General features: G+C 43.8%; 1 protein-coding gene across 2 annotated transcripts in view; it reads right to left on the reverse strand.

Annotated features, from left to right (window-relative positions):
- Positions 1-24,925, reverse strand: part of LOC124149776 (atrial natriuretic peptide receptor 2-like) — a 47,548-nt gene continuing 22,623 nt past the window's right edge. For both annotated transcript variants that reach the window (XM_048386640.1, XM_048386641.1), the window contains 23 exons: positions 23,780-23,914; positions 23,389-23,592; positions 22,159-22,265; positions 21,458-21,565; positions 21,211-21,318; positions 20,539-20,677; positions 19,112-19,248; positions 17,863-17,971; positions 17,447-17,549; positions 17,213-17,309; positions 16,826-16,991; positions 16,076-16,152; positions 15,718-15,822; positions 15,268-15,339; positions 14,521-14,683; positions 11,410-11,556; positions 10,182-10,362; positions 8,013-8,153; positions 6,767-6,890; positions 5,190-5,258; positions 4,478-4,640; positions 2,536-2,646; positions 1-1,926 (listed from right to left, as the gene is read on the reverse strand). In XM_048386640.1, coding sequence (XP_048242597.1) covers positions 647-1,926; positions 2,536-2,646; positions 4,478-4,640; positions 5,190-5,258; positions 6,767-6,890; positions 8,013-8,153; positions 10,182-10,362; positions 11,410-11,556; positions 14,521-14,683; positions 15,268-15,339; positions 15,718-15,822; positions 16,076-16,152; positions 16,826-16,991; positions 17,213-17,309; positions 17,447-17,549; positions 17,863-17,971; positions 19,112-19,248; positions 20,539-20,677; positions 21,211-21,318; positions 21,458-21,565; positions 22,159-22,265; positions 23,389-23,592; positions 23,780-23,914 — 4,046 coding nt within the window. In that variant the 3' untranslated portion in view covers positions 1-646. The remainder of the gene's footprint in view (positions 1,927-2,535; positions 2,647-4,477; positions 4,641-5,189; positions 5,259-6,766; positions 6,891-8,012; positions 8,154-10,181; positions 10,363-11,409; positions 11,557-14,520; positions 14,684-15,267; positions 15,340-15,717; positions 15,823-16,075; positions 16,153-16,825; positions 16,992-17,212; positions 17,310-17,446; positions 17,550-17,862; positions 17,972-19,111; positions 19,249-20,538; positions 20,678-21,210; positions 21,319-21,457; positions 21,566-22,158; positions 22,266-23,388; positions 23,593-23,779; positions 23,915-24,925) is intronic.

The raw sequence follows: 24,925 nt of genomic DNA on the forward strand, positions 1-24,925 counted from the left end.
TAAATCTATGTGTAGCGGTTTATTTAATATATAGCTGGCTGGATGTAGGGCGTGGACACAGGAATCTATGCATGATAATACAAGGAGAAATGTTTGATGGCCGCATGGCTTGGGTGATTGGTTTGCTGTGTGACAGTCGACAAGTTGCGTGTATACAAAATGTAGGTAAACTTATGACCATCTGCACAGCACATCAAGTCATCATCGCCAGACGTCCTAACCTGGACATGTTGAATTCACCGGGAGTTACATAAAGTTCATCACGTGTAGAATTCTGCAATATTCAGGACACACGTGTTGATGGTCGTCTTCTGTTTCAAGTGTCAGATTCTCGTTTCAGTTAAACGTGTTAGTCCAGAACACACGTGTTAGTATAACTGCTCCAAAACACTCACGTGTACCCTGCTTCTTGAATGTCAAGAACAGTTTGCTAACACGTGCAAATTTCTTCTCAAACTCCTGCAATCTCATATCCCTCTTGGAATCTTCCAAACGATCCCTGAAATTCCTGCATGAATGTGTCATAAAGCAATTTGGAACTCTCAGAACTTCATGCAAGACATGTCAGAACCTCCATCCCTCTATCTCCGCTGGAAAGGCACCTCTCCCCTTCAACCTCACACATCAACAACCGAGCTACCGCTGGTCATAACGGTGTGATCTCAACAACACGGGTCACTCGTCGCTTTAGTTTTTCATCATACATGTCCACGTCAATGTGTGATGTCAAATGCGGGGTCAACGCTCTAGCTCTGCTAGAACAGCGTGGAATTGTGGCACTTTTCATCGTAAAGCCCGCTGCTGATTTTCGATCCTCTTTTGATTCAAACGCCATGTTGACAACACCCACAACTGAATTAGACCTAGGTCCTGGCGCCCGATGTGTCGGCTCTTTTAGGCTATTGGTCAAGGACGAGTTTGAAACTTCAGTCTGTGATGTTCTACTGCTGGAGGGAACATCAAGTGTTGGTTGATAAGTGTGAGAGTTTACAGTGAGTGGCTCCCTAGTACTATACGTCGTGGGGTTGCCCTGAGATGAACGTCTTGTTCTTGTCACACTTAGCGAGGTAAGATATGGCGACTGTGTTTCCGTCGTCATATTATTGCAGTGAGCAGAACTTCTTGGCTCCGTAACACTGTTTACCTGCGGGATAACATCATAGGAATCTTCTCCTTGCGTCGGTGGGTTACTCTGAGGTGAAGGTCCTGACTCTGTTACAATATTTACCAGTGAGGTCACATCACGTTGATCTTGTGCTTCTAGTGTTCTGGGGATGCTGTGAGACGAATATCCTGAATTTGGTACGCTATTGACACGCGTGGCCACATGACATGACCCATGGCTTCCTGGCGTTACCAGGTTTGTGTTTGTGGAATGCTGTTCCGCACCTCTAAGTACATGTGAGGAAGCACGTGGCATGGTGTGAAACCTTGACGTCACTACATTGACATGAACGTCATGTATAGGTTCTTTCCGTCGTGGAACACTGGATTTCACATACGTTCTTCGTGTCATAAGATCGGGAGAACACACGTCATGATCTGACGTTCCTTGAGACAGAGCGGTACAGCTGGCAGGGTAAGGACCGTCCTGGTTGTCCTTCACATGTTCCCCGGCGGTCAGTATGGGCATGGACACCAGGACAGAATGGCTGACCTCTCTGGTGTGGATGCCACAGTCCGACAGACTGGGCAGGAGCATGGGATGACGGTCTTCTGGTGTCCCCCACTTCCCTGCCGGGGACCCCGGGACGTCCTGGTCAGCAGGGGGCAGGACCTTGGTGAAGCCGTCCCTCCCGGTCAGGAAGAAGGTGGTCATGGTGCCCTTGCCCTTCACTGGGATCTCGCCCCGGTCGTAAAAGTGGTAGCCAGCGAACCGAGACACCAGCTTGTCATGGGCGACTGAGCTCAGGTGGATCTTCATGGCTAAAAACAGAGACTTGTATATAACTTTATGACAATACAATATAGTATCGTTACGCCAAGTGTCAAAATAACTGTGTGGTGATTTGGCCTGTTACTAATTCGTATAATGAATTGTTAATTATGGAATTTGAAAATAATGATTATTACTCTACAGTTAAAGTTCTCGAAGTTCGTACGAAAAGATAGTTGTTCGACACAAGCAGAGTTTGATATTAGACAAGACAGGTTACTGCAGATCGTCTAAAAATGATATCGTGAAATATCAGTGGATTGCGCTTGGTGAGTGAATGCGTGAATGTCACCATTGTGGTCAGCTTAATGTGGGAGGAAAGCCCGAAGCTGGGCTTATATGTTCACGATGAAACCCACGAGCACAGGTATAGTGCTGACAAATTTAGAAACATAATCAAGACGAATCGGGATTCGAACTCACGTCTGTGACCTGCCTCACTTCGGGCTTTGCTCCTAATTTAAGCTGACATGATCCCCGGAAGCATCAATTCAAAAGCCGTTAAAAGATGACCTACGAACACCATTTCACCTCACTTCAAAAGTTGTCCAAAGATTTCACTCCATACTAATAAAGACATGTCTCTGTAATCAACTTACGGAACCCGGTTGACTCCATCCTGGAGGCCACATTGACCGTGTCTCCAAACAAACAGTACCGAGGCATCGCTAGACCAACAACTCCTGCAACCACCGACCCTGTGTGGATTCCTGAAGTGTGAAGTGGTGAAGTGGAAGTAAAATATTGTATATAGTCTGCAATACCATGAAAGGTCATCATCTATCGATAGTCAATAAAACTTAGGTCATATATAACGCTTTGAACGGTTACTACTTTACGAGTGAGTGAGTGAGTTGTGTTTAACGCCGCTTTTAACAGTATTCCAGTTATATCACAGCGTGTCAGCGTGTAGGAGGAAAGAGCAAAGTGATGCAGGACTTAGACAATTACCACTTCGGTGTAACCCAAAAGCACGGGTATGGTGCTGACAAACCTAGAAACATAATCGGGGCGAACCGAGATTCGAACCCACAATCATAGGTTTCTATGATCAATCAAGGGACGCAACTCTGCAGAGCGACGACTGGGCCACCCGTGCCCCCTACTACTTATAAACGAACTCCGGAGTGATCATATGAACATGTAATATATACTCAGCTCCAAAAGAAACGCGATGTTCAAAGATCGATATCATGAAACAGAAATGATGTAAAATAATAACTTAAGTTTTAATTTGATAACGTTCTATTTTATTTCACATCATAACATTCACCGAAACGCAACTTGCGATAATTGCTCGAACATCTCTGGCAAAAGCATACAGACCCCTGAAGATCCGGGGTAGAATAGGTCTTCAGCTACCCATGCTTGCCATAAAAGGCGACTAACGGGATCGGGTGGCCAGGCTCGCTGACTTGGTTGATGCATTTTATCGTATCTCAATTGCGTGGATCGATGCTCATGATGTCAATCATTGGATTGTCTGGTCGAGACTCGATTATTTACAGACCGCCGTCATATAGCTGGAATATTGCTGAATGCGGCGTTAAACAAACAAACAAACAAACAAACAAACAAACAAACCAAAAAGAAAAACAAATGCATACAATGTGGAACACTCCTTATTACTACCTGAAGGTTTGAGAATGTTTTGATTGATTCATTGAACCTTGGTATCTGGTTTCAAACAATAGCTTGTGGTTTTGCAGTATGATTTTAAGTTTGACACAAAAACCTCATGGAAAACTGGATGAGGAGAGTCGTTCTTACTGAAGCTGGACGGAGCATGCCACGAGATGCCAGACACTTTGGTGTCCAACACTTGCAGCTTCAGGAGCATCATCAGGTGACCAGATTATCGTCCACTAAGTGACAGACCGCGTGTGACGTCAGATGGATAATATCGGTACGTGGTGACGTCCAATCACAACTGTTCGAATGGCTCACAACAGACCATTCAGCGGCCATACAGCGGCCTCTGGACCGCCTCCGTGGTCTGATGGTAGAGCGTCCGCCTGGAGAGCGTGAGGTACGGGGTTCGATCCCCGGCCGCGTCAAATCAAAAGACGATAAAGATGGTACTTGTTGTTACCCTGCCTGGCGCTCGGCATTAAGTGGCTAAAACAAGGACTGGTCGGCTCGGAGTCAGTATACTGTGTCTGAGTGGGGTATTCATGTTAAACTGCGGCATGGTATCTCAGTGTGCTAGCACTATAAATCGGCATCAATCCAGACTAGTACAAGCAGCCACACAAACACACATACATACACAGCACGATATAAGTGCAATAATCTTGGACGCGACGTTAAACCCCATTTCACCTCACCTTCACCTTGAATCTATCTGAAAGTTCTTGTGCCAGTTTGATCGTACATCTGGTATACAAACGCGGCCATCGATGGATGTTATTGCGATACCGATTGTTTGAAAAATATTGCATTTTTCTCCGATCCTTGGACGTTCAACACTGAAAACACATATATGTCCAGTGACAATGGGACGGTTAGCTGAAGGACCCCCTGTACCCCCTCCCTACTGACCTATACGTATCTTGAGGGGTCTGTCTGGTAGATGAGGTATGGTGAAGGTGGCGGTGGAGGCGAGGATGTCCATGGCACAGTCGGCGATCTCCTTGATGTGGTTGTCGCCGTTCCTCATCGGCAGACCGCTTGCTATCATGTAGGCGTCCCCGATTGTCTCCACCTAGAAGCAGAGAGTAACGGGAGTGAGTGAGTAAGTAAGAAGTATGTTACGCTGCTTAGCATGGATATGATTCACACATTGTGTCCCTATCTCCGAGAATCGACGAGCGTATCTTTTATCACTCAACACCTTGCCCAATATTGTTTCTGTGACTTTGCTATTGATTGATAATCCCAGTGTCTGTTGTGTCTGCAAAACCAAATGTATAGCCTCTGACAACCCACATGCCTATCTTCACATATAATCGTTTACCCTTTACTGACAATTCTAACCGTCGTCTTGTCGTAAGAGGCGACTAACGGGATCGGGTGGTTAGGCTCGCTGACTTGGTTGATGCATATCATCGTATCCCAATGCTCATGATGTCAGTTACTGGATTGTCTGGTCCAGACTCGATAATTTACACATAGGTCACATACGTACCTAAAATTTTGAAGAATAAACATCCTAGAGATTTGAAAAATATTTTGGTAACCGAATACATCATCGACAGAGAGACGACAGAATTATGTTAAAGACGGTATCAACAAGAAAATCCATCACCCCTACCTTGTACACGTCATAGTGAGTGATGATGTCATCAAAGAGTGTGTACAGTGCGTTGAGGAAGTTGACGACCTGGAAGCACACGGAGAACTTTATTCAGGGGTCAAATGTAAATGTTTGAACACAGTTTTAACTGGCTAGCGCGTTCAACTCGTACCACGTACGAGTCTCATCAGGCCATAACTGAATAACGAACATGAAGTTGTAACATGTACCAGTTGAAAGCGCCAGCCAATTAAAACTGTGTTCAATCTTACTACACTTATTTAATTATAACTACATTGTGCCTGAGAGTTAGAACTTAACTGTGCTTTTTCTCTCTCTCTATATATATCATCTGCTCCACAACCAGACATTCTTTCCTCATTTGAGACTTTGAGATGCGAGAGAAACGACCTATTGACGTAATTTTGCCAATTTCATAATTCCGTCGGTTGAGTTACAATAATATAATGAATATGACGAAAACGAAAGGATGACATGAACGAAACGGAAGTTCATGGGGTTGGTGGAGTGGTGTCCCTTGGGAAGAGTTCACACCAAGCACCTCACAGCTGGCACCTTTTTCCACTTCCTGTACCATCGCTGCACCGGTGTACAAGCGACCATTACAATACTCTAGAAACAACTCCCCTCTAACTCCCCATGTAGTGAATTGGGAGAAGGTTTACGGCTGAGTTTTGCCCAGATGAATATACGTTCTTTCGTTTTTCGTCAAATCAGATTGGTTCGCGATCACAGACAAGGTATTTGACAACGTGCATGGCATAACCTGTTTGTAGCAAATGCGTCGAGAACTGGGCTAAACATCGCCTACATATCCGTGACATCATCCTGTCATTGTGAAGGTAACTGAAAGCTGCTTGTAAATTAGTCACTGTGTGGATTCGTGGGACATCTTGTAATACCTCATTGGGTGTACTCTCGCCACAGATCTTGGTGAAGCCCACTATATCTGAGAGGTATCTCGCTGGGGATGCTAACACTATTACCTCAATTGGTGTACTCTCGCCACAGATCTTGCTGAAGCCCACTATATCTGAGAGGTATCTCGCTGGGGATGCTAACACTATTACCTCAATGGGTGTACTCTCGCCACAGATCTTAGTGAAGCCCACTATATCTGAGAGGTATCTCGCTTGGGTTGCTAACACTATTACCTCAATGGGTATGCTCTCGCCACAGATCTTGGTGAAGCCACCTATGTCTGAGAAGTATATCGCTGGGGATGCTAACACTATTACCTCAATGGGTGTACTCTCGCCACAGATCTTGGTGAAGCCCACTATATCTGAGAAGTATCTCGCTGGGGATGCTAACACTATTACCTCAATTGGTGTACTCTCGCCACAGATCTTGCTGAAGCCCACTATATCTGAGAAGTATATCGCTGGGGATGCTAACACTATTACCTCAATGGGTGTACTCTCGCCACAGATCTTGCTGAAGCCCACTATATCTAAGAAGTATATCGCTGGGGATGCTAACACTATTACCTCAATGGGTGTACTCTCGCCACAGATCTTGCTGAAGCCCACTATATCTAAGAAGTATATCGCTTGGGATGCTAACGCTATTACCTCAATGGGTGTACTCTCGCCACAGATCTTGGTGAAGCCCACTATATCTGAGAAGTATATCGTAGCCTGGTCAAACATCTCCGCCTTCACCGGTTTACCCAACTTGAGGTCCTCGGCCACGGACCTGGGAAAATAACAGTGAACACTAAGCATTGTCTTGTCGTAAGCAAACCATTTCATATTACATGTATAACGAATCTTATGAGCCAGAATAATATTGTAAGATTCTTTTGCAACTCGAAGGATGGACTATAGAGAGAAGATGAGTTTGTGTCTTGAGTCCTGCACAGTAGGAGTTGTGTCACCTTCCTAATCCACCCGACCTCCCTTAATCCCCTCTTTTTCAATCTTAGTAAGAATAGAGTACAGCAGGTCCGTTCTGTACAGCAGGTCCCCTCTCCCCCTATACCTTGTTCCCACGTGTCACTCACTGTGGCAGCATCCTGTACTCCCCTCTCCCCCTATCCCCTGTCCCCACGTGTCACTCAAAGTGGCAGCATCCTGTACTCCCCCTCCCCCTATCCCTTGTCCCCACGTGTCACTCACTGTGGCAGCATCCTGTACTCCCCTCTCCCCCTATCCCCTGTCCCCACGTGTCACTCACTGTGGCAGCATCCTGTACTCCCCTCTCCCCCTATCCCCTGTCCCCACGTGTCACTCAAAGTGGCAGCATCCTGTACTCCCCCTCCCCCTATCCCTTGTCCCCACGTGTCACTCACTGTGGCAGCATCCTGTACTCCCCTCTCCCCCTATCCCCTGTCCCCACGTGTCACTCACTGTGGCAGCATCCTGTACTCCCCCTCCCCCTATCCCAACGTGCTCCCCCTATCCCCTGTCCCCACGTGTCACTCACTGTGGCAGCATCCTGTACTCCCCCTCCCCCTATCCCAACGTGTCACTCACTGTGGCAGCATCCTGTACTCCCCTCTCCCCCTATCCCCTGTCCCCACGTGTCACTCAAAGTGGCAGCATCCTGTACTCCCCCTCCCCCTATACCTTGTCCCCACGTGTCACTCACTGTGGCAGCATCCTGTACTCCCCCTCCCCCTATACCTTGTCCCCACGTGTCACTCACTGTGGCAGCATCCTGTACTCCCCCTCCCCCTATACCTTATCCCCACGTGTCACTCACTGTGGCAGCATCCTGTACTCCCCCTCCCCCTATACCTTGTCCCCACGTGTCACTCACTGTGGCAGCATCATGTACTCCCCCTCCCCCCATACCTTATCCCCACGTGTCACTCACTGTGGCAGCATCCTGTACAGCAGGTTCTCCGTCTTCCCCTTCTCCGCGTCCAACTCACTCGTCCTCTCCGCCACAAGCTCCTCCAGATGGTTGGCATACTTCTCCAACATGGCGATCATGTTGTCGATCATCGTCATGTGTCTGTACAACCACATCATATATCATAAGTCAAGTCTTGGACATGTGTCTGTACAACCATAGCATATATCATAAGTCAAGCTGTAGTCATTTGTCTGTACAACCATAGCATATATCATAAGTCAAGCTGTCGTCATTTGTCTGTACAACTATAGCACAGATCATAAGTCAAGTCTTGGATATGTGTCTGTACAACCATAGCATACATCATAAGTCAAGTCTTGGACATGTGTCTGTACAACCATACCATACATCATAAGTCAAGTTTTGGACATGTGTCGGTACACCCATAGCATACATCTTAAGCCAAGTCTTGGACATGTGTCTGAACAACCATAGAATACATAATAAGTCAGGTCTTGGACATGCGTCTGAACAACCATAGAATACATAATAAGTCAGGTCTTGGACATGTGTCTGAACAACCATAGAATACATAATAAGCCAGGTCTTGGACATGCGTCGGAACAACCATAGATTACATAATAAGTCAGGTCTTGGTCATGCGTCTGTACAACCATAGAATACATAATAAGTCAGGTCTTGGACATGTGTCTGAATAACCATAGAATACATAATAAGTCAGGTCTTGGACATGTGTCTGAACAACCATAGAATACATAATAAGTCAGGTCTTGGACATGTGTCTGAACAACCATAGAATACATAATAAGTCATGTCTTGGACATGTGTCTGAACAACCATAGCATACATAATAAGTCAGGTCTTGGTCATGTGTCTGTACAACCATAGAATACATAATAAGTCAGGTCTTGGACATGTGTCTGAACAACCATAGAATACATAATAAGTCAGGTCTTGGTCATGCGTCTGAACAACCATAGAATACATAATAAGTCAGGTCTTGGTCATGCGTCGGAACAACCATAGATTACATAATAAGTCAGGTCTTGGTCATGCGTCTGTACAACCATAGAATACATAATAAGTCAGGTCTTGGACATGTGTCTGTACAACCATAGAATACATAATAAGTCAGGTCTTGGACAACTGTCTACAACCAGAGAATACATAAAAAGTCAGGTCGTGGTCATGTGTCTGAACAACCATAGCATAGATAATAAGTCAGGTCTTGGACATGTGTCTGAACAACCATAGCATAGATAATAAGTCAGGTCTTGGACATGTGTCTGAACAACCATAGAATACATAATAAGTCAGGTCTTGGTCATGTGTCGGAACAACCATAGATTACATAATAAGTCAGGTCTTGGTCATGTGTCTGAACAACCATAGCATACATAATAAGTCAGGTCTTGGTCATGTGTCTGAACAACCATAGAATACATAATTAGTCAGGTCTTGGTCATGTGTCTGAACAACCATAGAATACATAATTAGTCAGGTCTTGGTCATGTGTCTGAACAACCATAGAATACATAATAAGTCAGGTCTTGGTCATGTGTCTGAACAACCATAGAATACATCATAAGTCAGGTCTTGGTCATGCGTCTGAACAACCATAGAATACATCATAAGTCAGGTCTTGGACATATGTCTGAACAACCATAGAATACATAATAAGTCAGGTCTTGGTCATGTGTCTGAACAACCATAGAATACATAATAAGTCAGGTCTTGGTCATGCGTCGGAACAACCATAGATTACATAATAAGTCAGGTCTTGGTGATGCGTCTGAACAACCATAGAATACATAATAAGTCAGGTCTTGGACATGTGTCTGAACAACCATAGAATACATAATAAGTCAGGTCTTGGTCATGTGTCGGAACAACCTGTGTCTATGCACTGCTATGGTTACATCATAGTCAAACACTATACACGTTCTCATCAAACCGCAGGTAAATTGTATCTATTATATTATATATACTGTTTCTACATGTTGGTGCCTGCTGAAATTGGAAATGCTGAGAATTGTGGAGTGTTTCTTTCCAAGGTAGCCCGTTTATACTATCTCGTGGTTGGCGATCGTGTATGAGGCCATGCGATCTGAGTATTTAGGACAAAAGGCAGTAGTGTGTCCAGCTATTACTTATCTGATAACATACTTGGATGGATTGATCCTCGTGAGAGACTTGACTACCCTCGGGGCGGAGGGACGAGCACTGGGGTCCTCACTCCAGCAATCCTCGATCAGGGCCGCTAGGTCAGGATGCTGGCGAAGCTCACGTGCTGCCGACGGACGGAACCGATTGTGCGACGGAGGGTCACGAACTCGTCGGACGACTTCTGCGATCACATAGCCAGTATACATTAATAAAAAGCATTAAGAAACGTATCCATGATCATGAAGGATCTCTACTGAAAGCCCAAAATCCGACTATGTCATAAGCATGTGTTTAAGAATCACTATCAAATAGTGATGATACCAGGTGTTCGCGAAAAGGTGAGCGTATTCTGCTCCACCGGTGACACTCATGCAAAAGCAAACACATGCAAGGCAAGTCAAATGTTAACCTGAAACACACGGGAACATATGGCACAAGTCAAAATAAGGAGCTGTATGGGACATTTTGGTCACTGAGGCGTCATATTTGGAAATATCTTCCATAAGTCTACCATAGAACATTGTGAGAGCTTTACTTTGGCCATACGTGTTGTAACCATGATCGCACAACTTTTGAGCAAGACTCGTATGACGCTATTTCAAATTTATTTAGAAAGAACCTGCTCGACTGTATCTCAAAAAGGCTGGAGCTGATGGAATATTGCTGGACACAAGGGTAAAGTTGACTACTTGAAAGTTGAAAATCGCCCTTCGTGTCATACCGTTTTCAGGTAAGACATAACACATCGCAAGGGTCAGTAAGAAGAGGTGCTCGGTGTACGGACCTAGCAGTAGAAGGTGTACTCCGTGTACGGACCTAGGAGTAGAAGAGGTACTCCGTGTACGGACCTAGCAGTAGAAGAGGTACTCCGTGTACGGACCTAGGAGTAGAAGAGATACTCCGTGTAAGGACCTAGCAGTAGAAGAGGTACTCCGCGTACGGACCTAGGACTAGAAGTGGTACTCCGTGTACGGACCTAGCAGTAGAAGTGGTGCTTCGCGTACAGACCTAGCAATAGAAGGTGTACTCGCTGTACCGACCAAGCAGAAGAAGTGGTACCCCGCGTACGGACCTAGCAGTGGAAGGTGTACTCTATGTACGGACCTAGCAGTAGAAGGTGTACTCGCTGTACGGACCTAGCAGAAGAAGTGGCACTCGGTGTACAGACCTAGCTGTAGAAGTGGTACTCCGTGTACGAACCAAGCAGAGGAATGGTATAAGGACATACCTGATGAACAGAAGAAGGGGTACTCGGTGTAGGGGCCGGACCGGGTGAACACCTCCTTCATGATGACGCCGATGGCGTATATGTCCGCCTTCTGAAAATCTATGTTCCTGTCGGCTCGCAGGACCTCAGGGGCCGTCCATAGGTCCTCTGTAAGGCGATTGTCAAGATTAGTGAATATATAGTAGTAGTAGTAGTAGTTGTAGTAGTAGTAGTAGTAGTAGTTGTAGTAGTAGTAGTAGTAGTAGTAGTAGTAGTAGTTGTAGTAGTAGTAGTAGTAGTAGTAGTAGTAGTAGTTGTAGTAGTAGTTGTAGTAGTAGTAGTAGTAGTAGTAGTAGTAGTTGTAGTAGTAGTAGTAGTTGTAGTAGTAGTAGTTGTAGTAGTAGTAGTAGTAGTAGTAGTTGTAGTAGTAGTAGTTGTAGTAGTAGTAGTAGTAGTAGTTGTAGTTGTAGTAGTAGTAGTAGTTGTAGTTGTAGTAGTAGTAGTAGTAGTAGTTGTAGTTGTAGTAGTAGTAGTAGTAGTAGTAGTAGTTGTAGTAGTAGTAGTAGTAGTAGTAGTTGTAGTAGTAGTTGTAGTAGTAGTAGTAGTAGTAGTAGTAGTAGTAGTTGTAGTAGTAGTAGTAGTAGTAGTAGTAGTTGTAGTAGTAGTAGTAGTAGTAGTAGTTGTAGTAGTAGTTGTAGTAGTAGTTGTAGTAGTAGTAGTTGTAGTAGTAGTAGTAGTAGTTGTAGTAGTAGTAGTAGTAGTAGTAGTAGTTGTAGTAGTAGTAGTAGTAGTAGTAGTTGTAGTAGTAGTTGTAGTAGTAGTAGTAGTAGTAGTAGTTGTAGTAGTAGTAGTAGTAGTAGTAGTTGTAGTAGTAGTTGTAGTAGTAGTAGTAGTAGTAGTAGTAGTAGTAGTAGTTGTAGTAGTAGTAGTTGTAGTAGTAGTAGTAGTAGTAGTTGTAGTAGTAGTAGTTGTAGTAGTAGTAGTAGTAGTAGTTGTAGTGGTAGTAGTAGTAGTAGTAGTAGTAGTAGTAGTTGTAGTAGTAGTAGTTGTAGTAGTAGTAGTTGTAGTAGTAGTAGTAGTAGTAGTAGTAGTTGTAGTAGTAGTAGTAGTAGTAGTAGTAGTTGTAGTAGTAGTAGTAGTAGTAGTAGTAGTAGTAGACATTTTAGTAGCAAATAGTCATGTGTTTTTACATCTTCCAATTCCCTCCAACAGTCAACTAATATTCACCCTAGATAATAATATTTCTCTCATCGAGTGACGCGGGGAAAGAAGATGATATTTCACGAGGCACATGGAATAACCTATTTTGGTATACCTTTTGCTAAGTATATTGGAAAAGTAAATTATTTCATTACAAATGTAAAACCTTGAAACGTAAATTCTCACTCCCTGACACACAGGGACGGTTCACCAACCCTTGTATTTGCGACTCAAAAGGTAGATTCGTGTATGCAAAATCATAAAAATGTCAACAAAAGTAATAAAAATAGGGTCACGAAAATTCTGTATCATACATATAGATATGATTCAATACAAAATCAACTGTAACAAAATATATTCTTGAAAACAACGAGACCGCTGTTGGAAGCGAAAGAATAAACGCTGGTCAAGTAACAAAAAATGTGCTTTGCAAAACGAACAATCTCGATTGACGAGAGTTATATGAGAAATTCAGTTTATAACATAACATTTTCAAGAGAATAACGAACGGAATGAAGCGATATTTACTCCATAAATGACCATCTGTCATTGTTATTCTTTGTCAATGTGGAACTAACGTAAAAAGTAAGTCAACAGTTTGTTTACGGGCCAGACACTTACGACAAAGGGAGACAATTTGAGGGGATGTAACTCTTGTATGACTATAAATCCGTCAACGTGTTATGTTGACAGCAGTGAAATATCAAGTGTCATGTTCACTGTAGTGGAATATATAGTGTAATGTTCAATGCAACTTCGGAAATCTTTGTCTTCGTCTTTCACACTGAAGTATATAATAAATGTTTATGATCCTTGGGAAGCGCACCCTACACTAACCAGTCAGTGAGTGAGTTGGTTGGGTTTAACGCCGGTTTTAACTCACCATTAATAGAAATAGATGGGATCAATGGGCCCTCCAGCCAGGAGTGTTTATTTATATACTGCTCTATAGATGTAATTTTCTACTGAATGGTGGGTCTGAGGCGAAGCAGACTTGTCTCCATTGGGCACGCCTTGTCTCCATTGGGCACGCCAGAAACCCATGATTCGAATTCTAGTTCGTCCCGATTATGTTTCGAGGTTTGTCAGTACTAAATCCGTGCGTGATACAACTGGAATACTGTTCAAAGCGGCGCTTAACACAAATCACTCACTCACTCACTGACGGACATTCACGAGCTGGTAAAGCGGCTTTTGATAGATGAAAACGCCATTGTCGGAGTCGTTCTCTGCCATGCCGAAAACACTGCTTCTTGCGATTAGCTCTGCACGTGCTTTACGTTAATATCACACGAGACCTTAAATGGTTGTTCACACGGTGGCATTCATACGCACTTGAGGTTCCAATCGGGCCGGACTGATGCCGATTTTATAGTGCTAGCCCACTGAGATACCACGCCGCAGTTGAACATGAGTACCCCACTCAGACACAGTACACTGACTCCGAGCCGACCAGTACTTGTTTTAGCTCCTAAACGCCGAGCACCAGACACGGTAACAACAAGTACCATCTTAAAACGTCTTTTGGTATAACGCGGCCGAGGATCAAACCCCGGACCTTCTGCTCTACAGGCAGACGCTCTACCACTAGACCACGGAGACGATCATCGTGAATTGGAGGACTATGTCCTACACATAATAGTAGCACTATCATTATGTTCATCATCACCAACATCATCACCACCAACGCAATTTTTAGCTAACACTGCTATCTTATCTTCATAAAAAATACGGATCATGTTAAATCATGCAAAAATTTATAAAATGGTCACTAATGATATGAATGAATGTCATGTTATCAAAATGCCAAATTATATATAAATGAGTTGAATTCATCTGTTATATTCCAATACACCCACTGTGTCTATTTGCATAACATCCTCATAGATCCAGACTACAGTGGCCCACATCCATCGCTTCTACTACACTCACTGTCTGCGTTCTCCTCGAAGGGTATCGACGCCTTGTCCATCGATCTGATTTTAGGAACCCCGAAGTCCGTGAGTTTACATGTCCACCGACTGTCCACGACACAGTTGGAACTTTTCAGGTTGCCATGGTAATTTACAGGACTTTTTTGGATGTATTCCAGACCCTTTGAAAAATACATATAAATATTCATAGTTCATCACACTCATGGTCAGACTCCTTGCTTCCATTTCCGCAATACATCTGATTGAAGTGGATGCTCATTGTATTTACCCAATATTGTTGTCTGCATGCATTCCAATTTTAGTTTAATTTACTTAAAACATGTACTGTTATTTGACCCTGACCCTGACCCTGACCCTGGCCCGATATGACCAATGACATGTTAAGGAATCCAGGGTGGAGTGTATAATATTCCTTAAGTGAGTGAGTGAGTTGGGTTTTACGCCGCTTTTAACAGTATTGCAGTTATGTCGCGGCGTGTCAGCTTAATGTGGGAGGTAAACCCTAAGTAATGCCCGTCTCAGACGTTTACCACTTCGGTGAAACCCACGGGCACGGCTATGGTGCTGACAAACCTAGAAAGATAATCGGGGCGAACCAGGATTCGAACCCACAGGCTCGGTGACTGGGTAATCCTCATGCTTTAAATTAGTGCTGTCAAGTTCAGATACAGGCGCCGTGAGGTAGCTGGTTTATTGCTGACTGCGGCACCCAACAACACTCACTCACAACACTCACTCACTTTACCTTGGCGACGTCCTGGCACAGGGCGAACTTGAAGAGCTGATCCAGCTTGATGTTCGTGTTCCAGATGATGTCCTGAGAACACCAAGAGTTGACAAGAATTACAGGAAACGAGAGAGGACCAGATGGTATTCTGAGAACACCAAGAGTTGACATAAATTATTAGGCAGGGGATAGAGTATACAGTGGTACTGTTTTGATTTACTGATGTCCCCTTGCAATGTCCCAGAAATATTTTTAAAAAATTGTCTGAACTGAACCCTTGATCCAATCGCAAACCAATTTTTTGGGGTGACCAGGAAACACACTTGTTTCCTGATGGTGATAGTTAAGGGTACTTAGAGTTTGACATTTTTGTCAATATATCACAAGATAGGTCATTTTTAAAAGATCATTCAGTAGTTCCGGGCATCAGACTCCTGCGACTCTGAATCGTCGCCCTGGTAACAGTACCTGTAAGCTGCCTTTCGCACAATATTCCCACAGCAGCAAAATTCTTCCTGGATCTACGCATGCGCCAACAAAAGCACAGACGTTCTGGTTCTTCAGTTCCATCAACTAGAACATAGACGTATAAGTCAATGTAGGATGTTATTTTGGGCACATATGTCAATGATCAGTACATCTGTAATATGAAGCAAGTGAAACCGTCCAGACACATTTCACGATAAATGAATACTTGTAACAAAGCAATTACATTTGCATATAGCGAGACGATCCAAAGAATAATGGACCGATAAGCGGGGTGTCCGTATTAACTGGGTCTGGACTAAGGAGGTCGTTATGAAAACGACCAGGACAGACAACAAACCTGGTTGAGTTCCTGCAGGACCTCCTTGGTGAGGCTGACGCTGTTCTTGGACATCCTCTTGACGGACACCAGGCTCCCTGGTTAACAAAACCCACAAGATTATAAAACCTTACTAGGGACACATAAAACCCCGAGGGATCCTGCTACAACGAATTTATCTTACCGACGTGTTCCTATGTGACGTTTCAAAATTGATAGAAATAAGCTGTCTGATTGAGCTGAGGTTAACTTGTGCGGCTTTTGATTTTGAAGCGGGGTAACAGGGATTTATTCTGCCTCTCAGAAATCCACGTTCAGCCTTACTTGCTCGTGGCGGGGTATAAGAGATTTATTCCCCCGCTGAGAAATTTATTCCCCTCCAAGGCAGGGTATTTAATCAAGATCACGTGGACCAATCAGATCTCATCATTCTGACATGGAGGTATGATATACTAATTTGGAGAAAGTGAGTTTGGTTTAACGTTCCTTTGATCAGTGGTATCACTGGGTGTCAGCTAAGTGGGAGGAAAGCCGCGCTATGAAAAGAAGCTGATTGGGAGTTGAATCCCAGATTCACCCGCATTATGATCTTTTATCCGTTTGCACCAACTGGCAAGCGTGTGTGAAATGCGCCACTTTGGGCTTTCCTCCAACATTAGGCTTACAAGACGTGATCAAACAGACACGTTCAAATGTTCAAATGCTACTCCCAGCTCACTCACTCACACAACAGGACATGCGTCAATATGACGTAGTCGACGGGGTTCCTACCTCTGATGTAGGCGACGGAACCAAACATGGTGGTGCCAGTCTCCGTACAGTGAAGTGACCTTGGAGAGTCTGTGTAGGAATCAGCACAACTCACAACATCGCGTGTCTTCGCCACTCCCTTAGCGGTTTTAGAATTCCAACGACGGGCTAGATTCTTGAAGCTAGACTGTGGACAAGCAGTGATTGATGGTACAATACTGATATCACGAATTATCTTGTTACATTTGTAAGTCATATTTTTATCATCAATATCATAGAGAGAACTGGACTTTTACATCGAGATCAGAGCTGCATTAATGTATAATCGATAAACACTTAATACTGAACCACAGTATATGTCATGAAAGAACGTATCGAGCATGGTGAACGTGAACAGGAGTTACCTACCCTGACGCTGCCACAGAGAATAGCTGTGACGAAGTCTATCTCCTCAAACTTAACCTGCCACAACATACTCTCCAGCTGCCGGCGACGTCGGTAACGTCTGAAACACCATGACAACAACACGTCACCTTTTCATAAATAAATACGTCCACACAAATGTTGAACTAAACGTTCTTTATGAAGCCAGGAATGAATATTTCTGAACAGGGGTACAGTAGGCGATGTTGCAATGCTCACCTGAGTGACACCTGCACGGCGATGGCGATGATGAGGACGACCGACGACCCTGCTGCCGCCCCTGTGATGGTGTCAGCGTAGCCGAGGTCGTGGGAGTCTGGATCTGGGAAACAACAGAATGGATAAACGCATGAATAGATGATAAGCTTCTTACTGAAAAGTGAAAGAGTTACTGCGTGCATAATGATGGCGGGACGATGAGGTGGCCAAGTGATGAGAGCGCTCATTTGTGAAGCAACTCTCTGACATTTCCGCCGTGATTTCGTTGGAACAGTGTTAAACGTGGCATAAAACCCAACTCACTTACTCATGATGATGACGTTATAATCTGTTTTAATAGCAGGCAGGTTTCCGTAGTTAAGTAATTTGCCTAAAGAAGATTGGTCCAGTATGAAGGGAGTCAAACTCCGAGGTACCTTTCTTGCATTTCTCCCCTTCAAATCCACACGTAGGTATGTCTGGTGGAGCGTTCTCCTGTCCCACCTTCCCGTCGGGCCATCTCACTCTGATCGTCTTCTCTAGTTTCTGCCAGGAAGGAATTGAATATAGGTTATAACAAACAAAGGAAGACCCAATAGATGTATCACTATATGGTTTACAGGGTTCCTTGCTCGGTCAAGCAAGTTTCACTCAATTTTCTTTGTCATATATATCAGTTTTATATACCCTACACACACGAATGTGAAACAAGAACTGCACGTTTAAGTAGTTATGTGGCAGTAGAGATTGTTTTGTTTTAGTGATTAGTGGCAGCAACTGATTAAAGCGCTGGTAAAATGTCGAGTGCTGTTGTGGCCAGTTCATCCTTTGGTTGCTGACAAACATGGCAGTCTTGATAGAGACGGCTGGTTGTACCTATCTACATCAGGCCGATACGAGGGCGATTCGAGGCCTTTTAGTCACCTCGCCTGATCTACAAGCCAAGTGCGGATAGGATACCTATCTAAAAAGACCAAATCCCTACCAGATTCTAAAACTATTTCGGTTTCAAGAACCGAGACAGGCCTTCGGAAGAGAAAACTTCTTGACATTCGTGAGTGAACTGACATAGATTGTAGGTTCTGTTGCTTGTTGTAGCTGCCTCTCATTGACTAAATGTATTGACTTATTGTAAACCTATCTCTGTGTGCTTATATATAAATTGTTGATTATTCATTAATCTTGTGTGGTCATTTACTGATTTCACAGTTTCGTTCGGTACGTACGTTTCATTTTGGAAATAATCTTGTAACAAGGACTAGACATACTGGTCTGCTGACCGTGGTGCATACACGATAGTAAATCGACCAAATCCAGATCAAACACTTGAAACAGACACAAGAGAAGTACAACGGAGTGGTGTCAGTCGTTTCGCTCGTCACGCTGAAGACCCGGTTTCGATTCCCCACATGGGTACAATGAGCGAAGCCCATTTATAGTGTTTCCCGCCGTGATATTGCTGGAATATTGCTTAAAGCGGCGTACAAAAACCAACTCACTCACTCATTTCTCCAGGGGTTGCATAATATAGCTTGAGCATCGCTGAAGCTAGTGTATTGCCGTCAAGTGGGATTATATTAAGAAATAATGTGTGAATATGTTCGATTCTGATCGATTTTTTATGTGAGGCCACGAACGTGTCGAGTTTCCCTCGTACTGCCCTGTTTGTTGACGTTCTGAACTCACAGAGAAAACCATTCCGCCGTTGAGGGTGTTGTAGATCTCGGTAATGGTGGTGAAGTTGCCGTCTTCCTGCATGTCCAGCAACCAGATGTTGACCAGTCGGTCACAGAAGCTGTCGAGAACCAAATTAGCCGTCACACCTGAAGTGTAAAACACGTATCAGTGAAATATGCGTGACTGCTCCAGGAATACCTCACGCTGAATAATGTATAGTGACCTCGCTTTGGGCGCTGAATAAGAAAGAGGCGGGGACCTCATTGTCTTGAAGTTGGGGAAGACCCTGGAGGAAGGATAATATGCCTATATGACCAAGTAGAAACCATGAGTTGTGTAATATGGACAACCGTTTTAATTTAATGGCTATCGTGTTTAATATTGTTTAATAACGTTTTAAATTGTAGTTTTGTATTGTAGTATGAGTGGTGTTGGCTTATGTCAGTGAAATCCGTTAACCGAATTCGCTAAAATACGGTAAATGTAACTGAGCACAGGAAAAGCTATTGGTGTATATATAATGAAGGTTTCTCATAGTAGTATTTTCCAAACGTTTGCCAATGTTGGAGATGTGATGACACAGCATATACACCTGTTACAACATGACTTTCATATCTCTGATATTTAAAACAACTGTGTACTGACATGAAACCTATTTCAATCTGGTATTCAGAATGTTTGTATCCTTTGTCAGAAAGGCGTATTACAATGAACTCATCAATGATTGTTTGTTTGTTTGTTCCTTAACGCCGCACTCACCAATATTCCAGCTTTATGACGGCGGTCTGTAAATAATCAAGTCTGGACCACGCAATTGGGATACGATGACATGCATCAACCAATTCAGCGAGCCTGACCACCCGATCCCGCTAGTCGCCTCTTACGACAAGCATAGTCGCCTGTTACGGCAAGCATGTGTTGCTGAAGACTATTCTACGGGTCACTCATCAATGTTATATGGGGTCGAACAGATGGGCCATAGAGAAGGTGCCTGCCTGATGCCTTGAACCCACAGTCGAACCTGGTTATCTCGAACACGGCTATCTAGAACGTACCGATACCTCGAACCTACTCTCTGGTCCTGACCGCCTTACTATATAATGTTTATGCCGCGTTATCTCTATGTCCGGATGTCTCAAAGTTACAACACGGTCCCGCTAGATTCGAGATAACGGGTCTCGACTGTAGATAAGACTTAATTCTCGCTGTTTACTGATAATCCAAAAACATCTGGAAATACTGTGGTTGAGAAGGTCGACATAAAACCTTTCATTCGAATAACAAAAACACTTTATTTATGACAACCTTTACAAATTCTAAGGGGTTTTTGGTCCATATCATGAATATATTTATTGCCAGCTTTGTACAAGTTGACGTCATAGGATTATCGTCACGGAAACAAAGAGATACCTCATTTGTGAGGGATTCGGTCTCACCAGTGGTCTGTACGCCTTGTGCCATGGAGAACATATGGCTTCCATTTCTTGGATCCCCTCCCAATACAATTGACCGGTTGACTAAGATCGCCCACAGCACCGTGGCGTCATACAAGAAGGGGGCGTAGGCGTCCAGTTGCTGGAAGACAAGAGGGTAGACGTTCATTATGACGTACTTGAATGTGCTTTGAATGCCATACTTGACTTCACGAAATCCATGAATACAATAAGTGAGTGAATGTTCTTAAAGGCCGCAGTCAGAAAGATCTAATCTATATAACGCGACCTGTAAATAATGTTCATTTCATATCCAAGGGGCGGTCGAGTAGCCGAGTGGTTAAAGCGTTCACTCGTCACGCAAAAGACCCGGGTCGATTCCCAACATTGGTACAATGTGTGTAGCCCATTTGCTAAAAGCAGCGTAAAATCAAACTCACTCACTCACTCACTCACTCACTCACTCACTCATTTCATATCCACAGCACAAATTAAGACATCATACCTAACAGTAATAAAGTTATAATGCATTGTGATATACAAAGCAGTTATTAAGTTATGATAGATCACGGAATGAATGTTACTAAAATAACAGTGAAAGGTTATCAAAGAAGACAGAAATAAAGAACCTTGCCGAATGTGCATCATCAGGTACAGAACAGGTGAAATACATACGTCCGAGCCTTGGGGAATGTCCCACAACTCATTCGTCATTGAATTCATCTTCTGAACGTGGTTCTTGAACTTTTTGTAAGTCTGCTGTTCTTGGCCAACAAGAATAACCTGAAAGAAAAAATAATGACATTTAGACATGTTGCTTTGTGCATCCTTTGAATGCAGTCATGTCTGACGCCCATATCATAGAAGCTCACTTGTTGAGAATAAATTATTGTCTGTTAAGGTACAATCATGACATACGTACATGGATGACGGACTCGAACGCAAACTTGGCCTCTTCATCAAAGGAATCGTTCCGACGCCACACACGGTCTGATAAAACATCTGCCTCGAGCGTCTCGCCCGAATACACCTGAAGAAATACGCAAGTTTTTTCAAACGAATCAATAGATGACTGCTTACCTCACACTGATTGAGAGAAAACAGTATAAAAGCTGCCGATTCATATCTATTCTGACATTACAATAAATGACCTACCATTCACGTTATAGACAAGGAAACAACTTCTGGTCTGGTCTCAATGTCTCATGACATTTATAGAAGTCAGGTTTCTGATAGGTAACGTCACATTTTACTACATGTATGATAGCAATTTATGGAATATAGCAATAGTGGCAGTGAATGAGTCATGATTCGCCCGAATACACCTGAACAATCGTAAAATGTCAATAAAATTACTTTAAAATAATGATTATGAATATGATTACTGAAAGTCCAAGCTCTGTTGATTGATTTTGAATAATTGACATGCAAGAAAACTAGTATCTTGCGTGTATTTATTACGAAATTAAAATTTTCTGAGAGCATAATTGCATTTTGAACAGAAACGTTATAATTTGTGCAATGTGTGGTCCTGACGATTCAACCGATTTCACTTTGTCCAGAAACACTGTTTGAGACACTGATATCGTCGTCGTAGGCGTCGAGAATGAATGACAGACTCACGTCTCCATTGATGCAGATGAAGGCGAACTCCCCCGTCGTGAGCCCCAGTCGGTGAGCCACCAGGATGTACTTCCTCATCGTCAACCACGGCACGGCGAAGATGATGACTGGGAAGACAGAAGAAAACAAAATTGGTTTGCACCTGGACAACAGATACAAGACTGACCATTATATCTATCATCTTTCAAGTGGAGGGGTGGTCGGGTAGCCTCGTGGTTAAAGCGTTCGCTCGTCACGCCGAAGACCCGGGTTCGATTCCCGACTTGGGTACAATGTGTGAAGCCCATTTCTGGTGTCCCCCGCCGTGATATTGCTGGAATATTGCTAAAAGCGGCGTTGAACCATACTCACTCACACTCTTTCAGGTGGGTGATACGCTCTGTGATTATGGTGATCATGTTCGACCGTAACAAGTAGAATACATGTATACATGTACATCGGCGACTAACGGGATCGGGTGGTCAGGCTCGCTGACTTGGTTGATGCATGTCATCGATCCGAATTGCGTGGATCGATGCTCATGATGTCAATCAATGTATTGTCTGGTCCAGTCTCGATTATTTACAGACCGCCGTCATATAGCTGGACTATTGCTGAGTGCGGCGTTAAACAACAAACAAACAAACAAACAAACAAAAAAACATCATGCAAATGGTTACACACATGCCATAGGACATGGTTTTTGTTTAGACTGCGACTTGACAAACGATTCACTCAGCTCATGTCTCATCGTGCTACTGGAGTTTCTTGTCCATCACTTGATGGCCAGGGTTCCGTTCCACAAAGCGTTCGTAGCGCTATGGAGATCGTAACTCCCATCCTGTAACGTAGACTTACGACTGTTGTAACTCTACGATCGCCTTGTGGAACTGGGTCCTAGTTTGTTTACAGGCCGCCGTCGCAAGTCAGGAGTTCAGCTGTGCGACCTCAGGCAAGAGATACTTGCTTTTTATGCAAATTGTGTGAGTGGCAGGTGCTACCTTTGGCGCAAGACATACTTACCCTTTTCGCGAAGACCTGGTGCCATCACTAATTTTCAGTGATCCATTCATATAATGTTCACAGCATTTTTGCCCTTTACGCCAAATTGAATCGGTTTCGACGGATAATAAAGGCTAATATCTTGCACTGACGTTTTATATCGTCCTACACCAACCCAGAAGGTATTCAGCATTGATGGCCGTGTTATGTTTTTGGACAGTCATTCTCTGGACTTCAAAGAGCACTCACTTCGGGCGTACTTCTTGACCTGGAGGAAGATCTCTTTGATCTGGTCGTCGTCCATGCTCGGGCTCACAGAGTGCGTGGATGTGAAGAAGTTGGTTGCGTCTCCAGCCAGAGCTTCGTACACCGACTTGTAGGATGCTTCTTTGTCGTGGATCATGGCGTAACGCTTCCAGTCGAACATACTGGAGACGTAGCGCATCGTCGTGGCTAATTGTACAAGACAAGCATACAGAACATATAATCTATCATTTGTTTGCGCTTTGTGAGACCCAAATGATTTATATTACCATTGCCCAGAACACAGTGTCTCACTGTGAATTGAAAGAAATATGAATACTACACACACTGTGAATGACAAACAGTATAGTTGCATATCAGTGTTCCGTAGACTTACAGAACTGGTTGAGGGGTCCGAGGAGCCTGATAAGAGTGGAGTAGATGTCCCTGTTCCTTAGGTCGTGGTCGTTGGAGACCCAGCCAAACACGGGGATGTTCCAGTAGGACGCCAACTGAGCCACGGGGCGCATGCCTTGAAACAAGGAACAGCAGATTGAGACATATACCATGACTGTTGTTTTCGTGCCAAATCGTCAACTTATAATATTTGAACAAACTTGTAGAAGCTTACCATCCAAACTAGGCCAGAATGGAAATACCTATTGTTATTACTTCATCCACTGAATTCTGCGTTGATCGTGGGGTTGATGTGAACAGATTAGTATCATTGATCATGCACACGCACACACACATCGTAAGACGAAAATGAAGGTAGTATGATGTAGAACTGTGTCTATTGGTATCGATATCTCACACCTACTGATCGGTAAAAGCGTTATACCAAGGGGTCTGTATGACAGGACACGGAGAACCTGCTGACACACTCCCTCGATGCCCAGCGAGAAATTTGGTTTACAACAGAACATGAAGGAAAGAGACACTTATATACAAGCAAGCCTAGCTATAGGAATAATGTTAGTTGTTTAACGCCGCACTCTGCAATATATATGACGGTAACCTGTCGATAATCGAATGTCGACCAGATAAACCAGTGGTTTATATTATGAGCAATGATCCATGCCGTTGGGGTACGCAATATATCAATTAAGATAGTCTGACCATCCGATCCATTAAATCAGCTCTCACGACAAGCATATGTTTCTGGGGATTTATTGTAAAAAGGAAGCCTCACTGTATATATGAATAATGATAATGATAATGAAAACAATGGTGAAGAAGTAGGAGGAGAAAAGGAAGAGGAGACGATAGTAAAGCAGTAGGAGGAGAAAAGGAAGAGGAGACAATGGTGAAGAAGTAGGGGGAGAAAAGGAAGAGGTGACGACAGTAAAGCAGTAGGAGGAGAAAAGGAAGAGGAGACAATGGTGAAGAAGTAGGAGGAGAAAAGGAAGAGGAGACAATGGTGAAGATGGAGGAAAGGAAGAGGAGACAGTGGTTAAGAAGTAGGAGGAGAAAAGGAAGAGGAGACGATAGTAAAGCAGTAGGAGGAGAAAAGGAAGAGGAGACAATGGTGAAGAAGTAGGGG

Source organism: Haliotis rufescens, unplaced genomic scaffold (genome assembly GCF_023055435.1).
Source record: "Haliotis rufescens isolate VD_foot unplaced genomic scaffold, xgHalRufe1.0.p SCAF_6, whole genome shotgun sequence".
Lineage (NCBI taxonomy): Eukaryota > Metazoa > Mollusca > Gastropoda > Lepetellida > Haliotidae > Haliotis > Haliotis rufescens.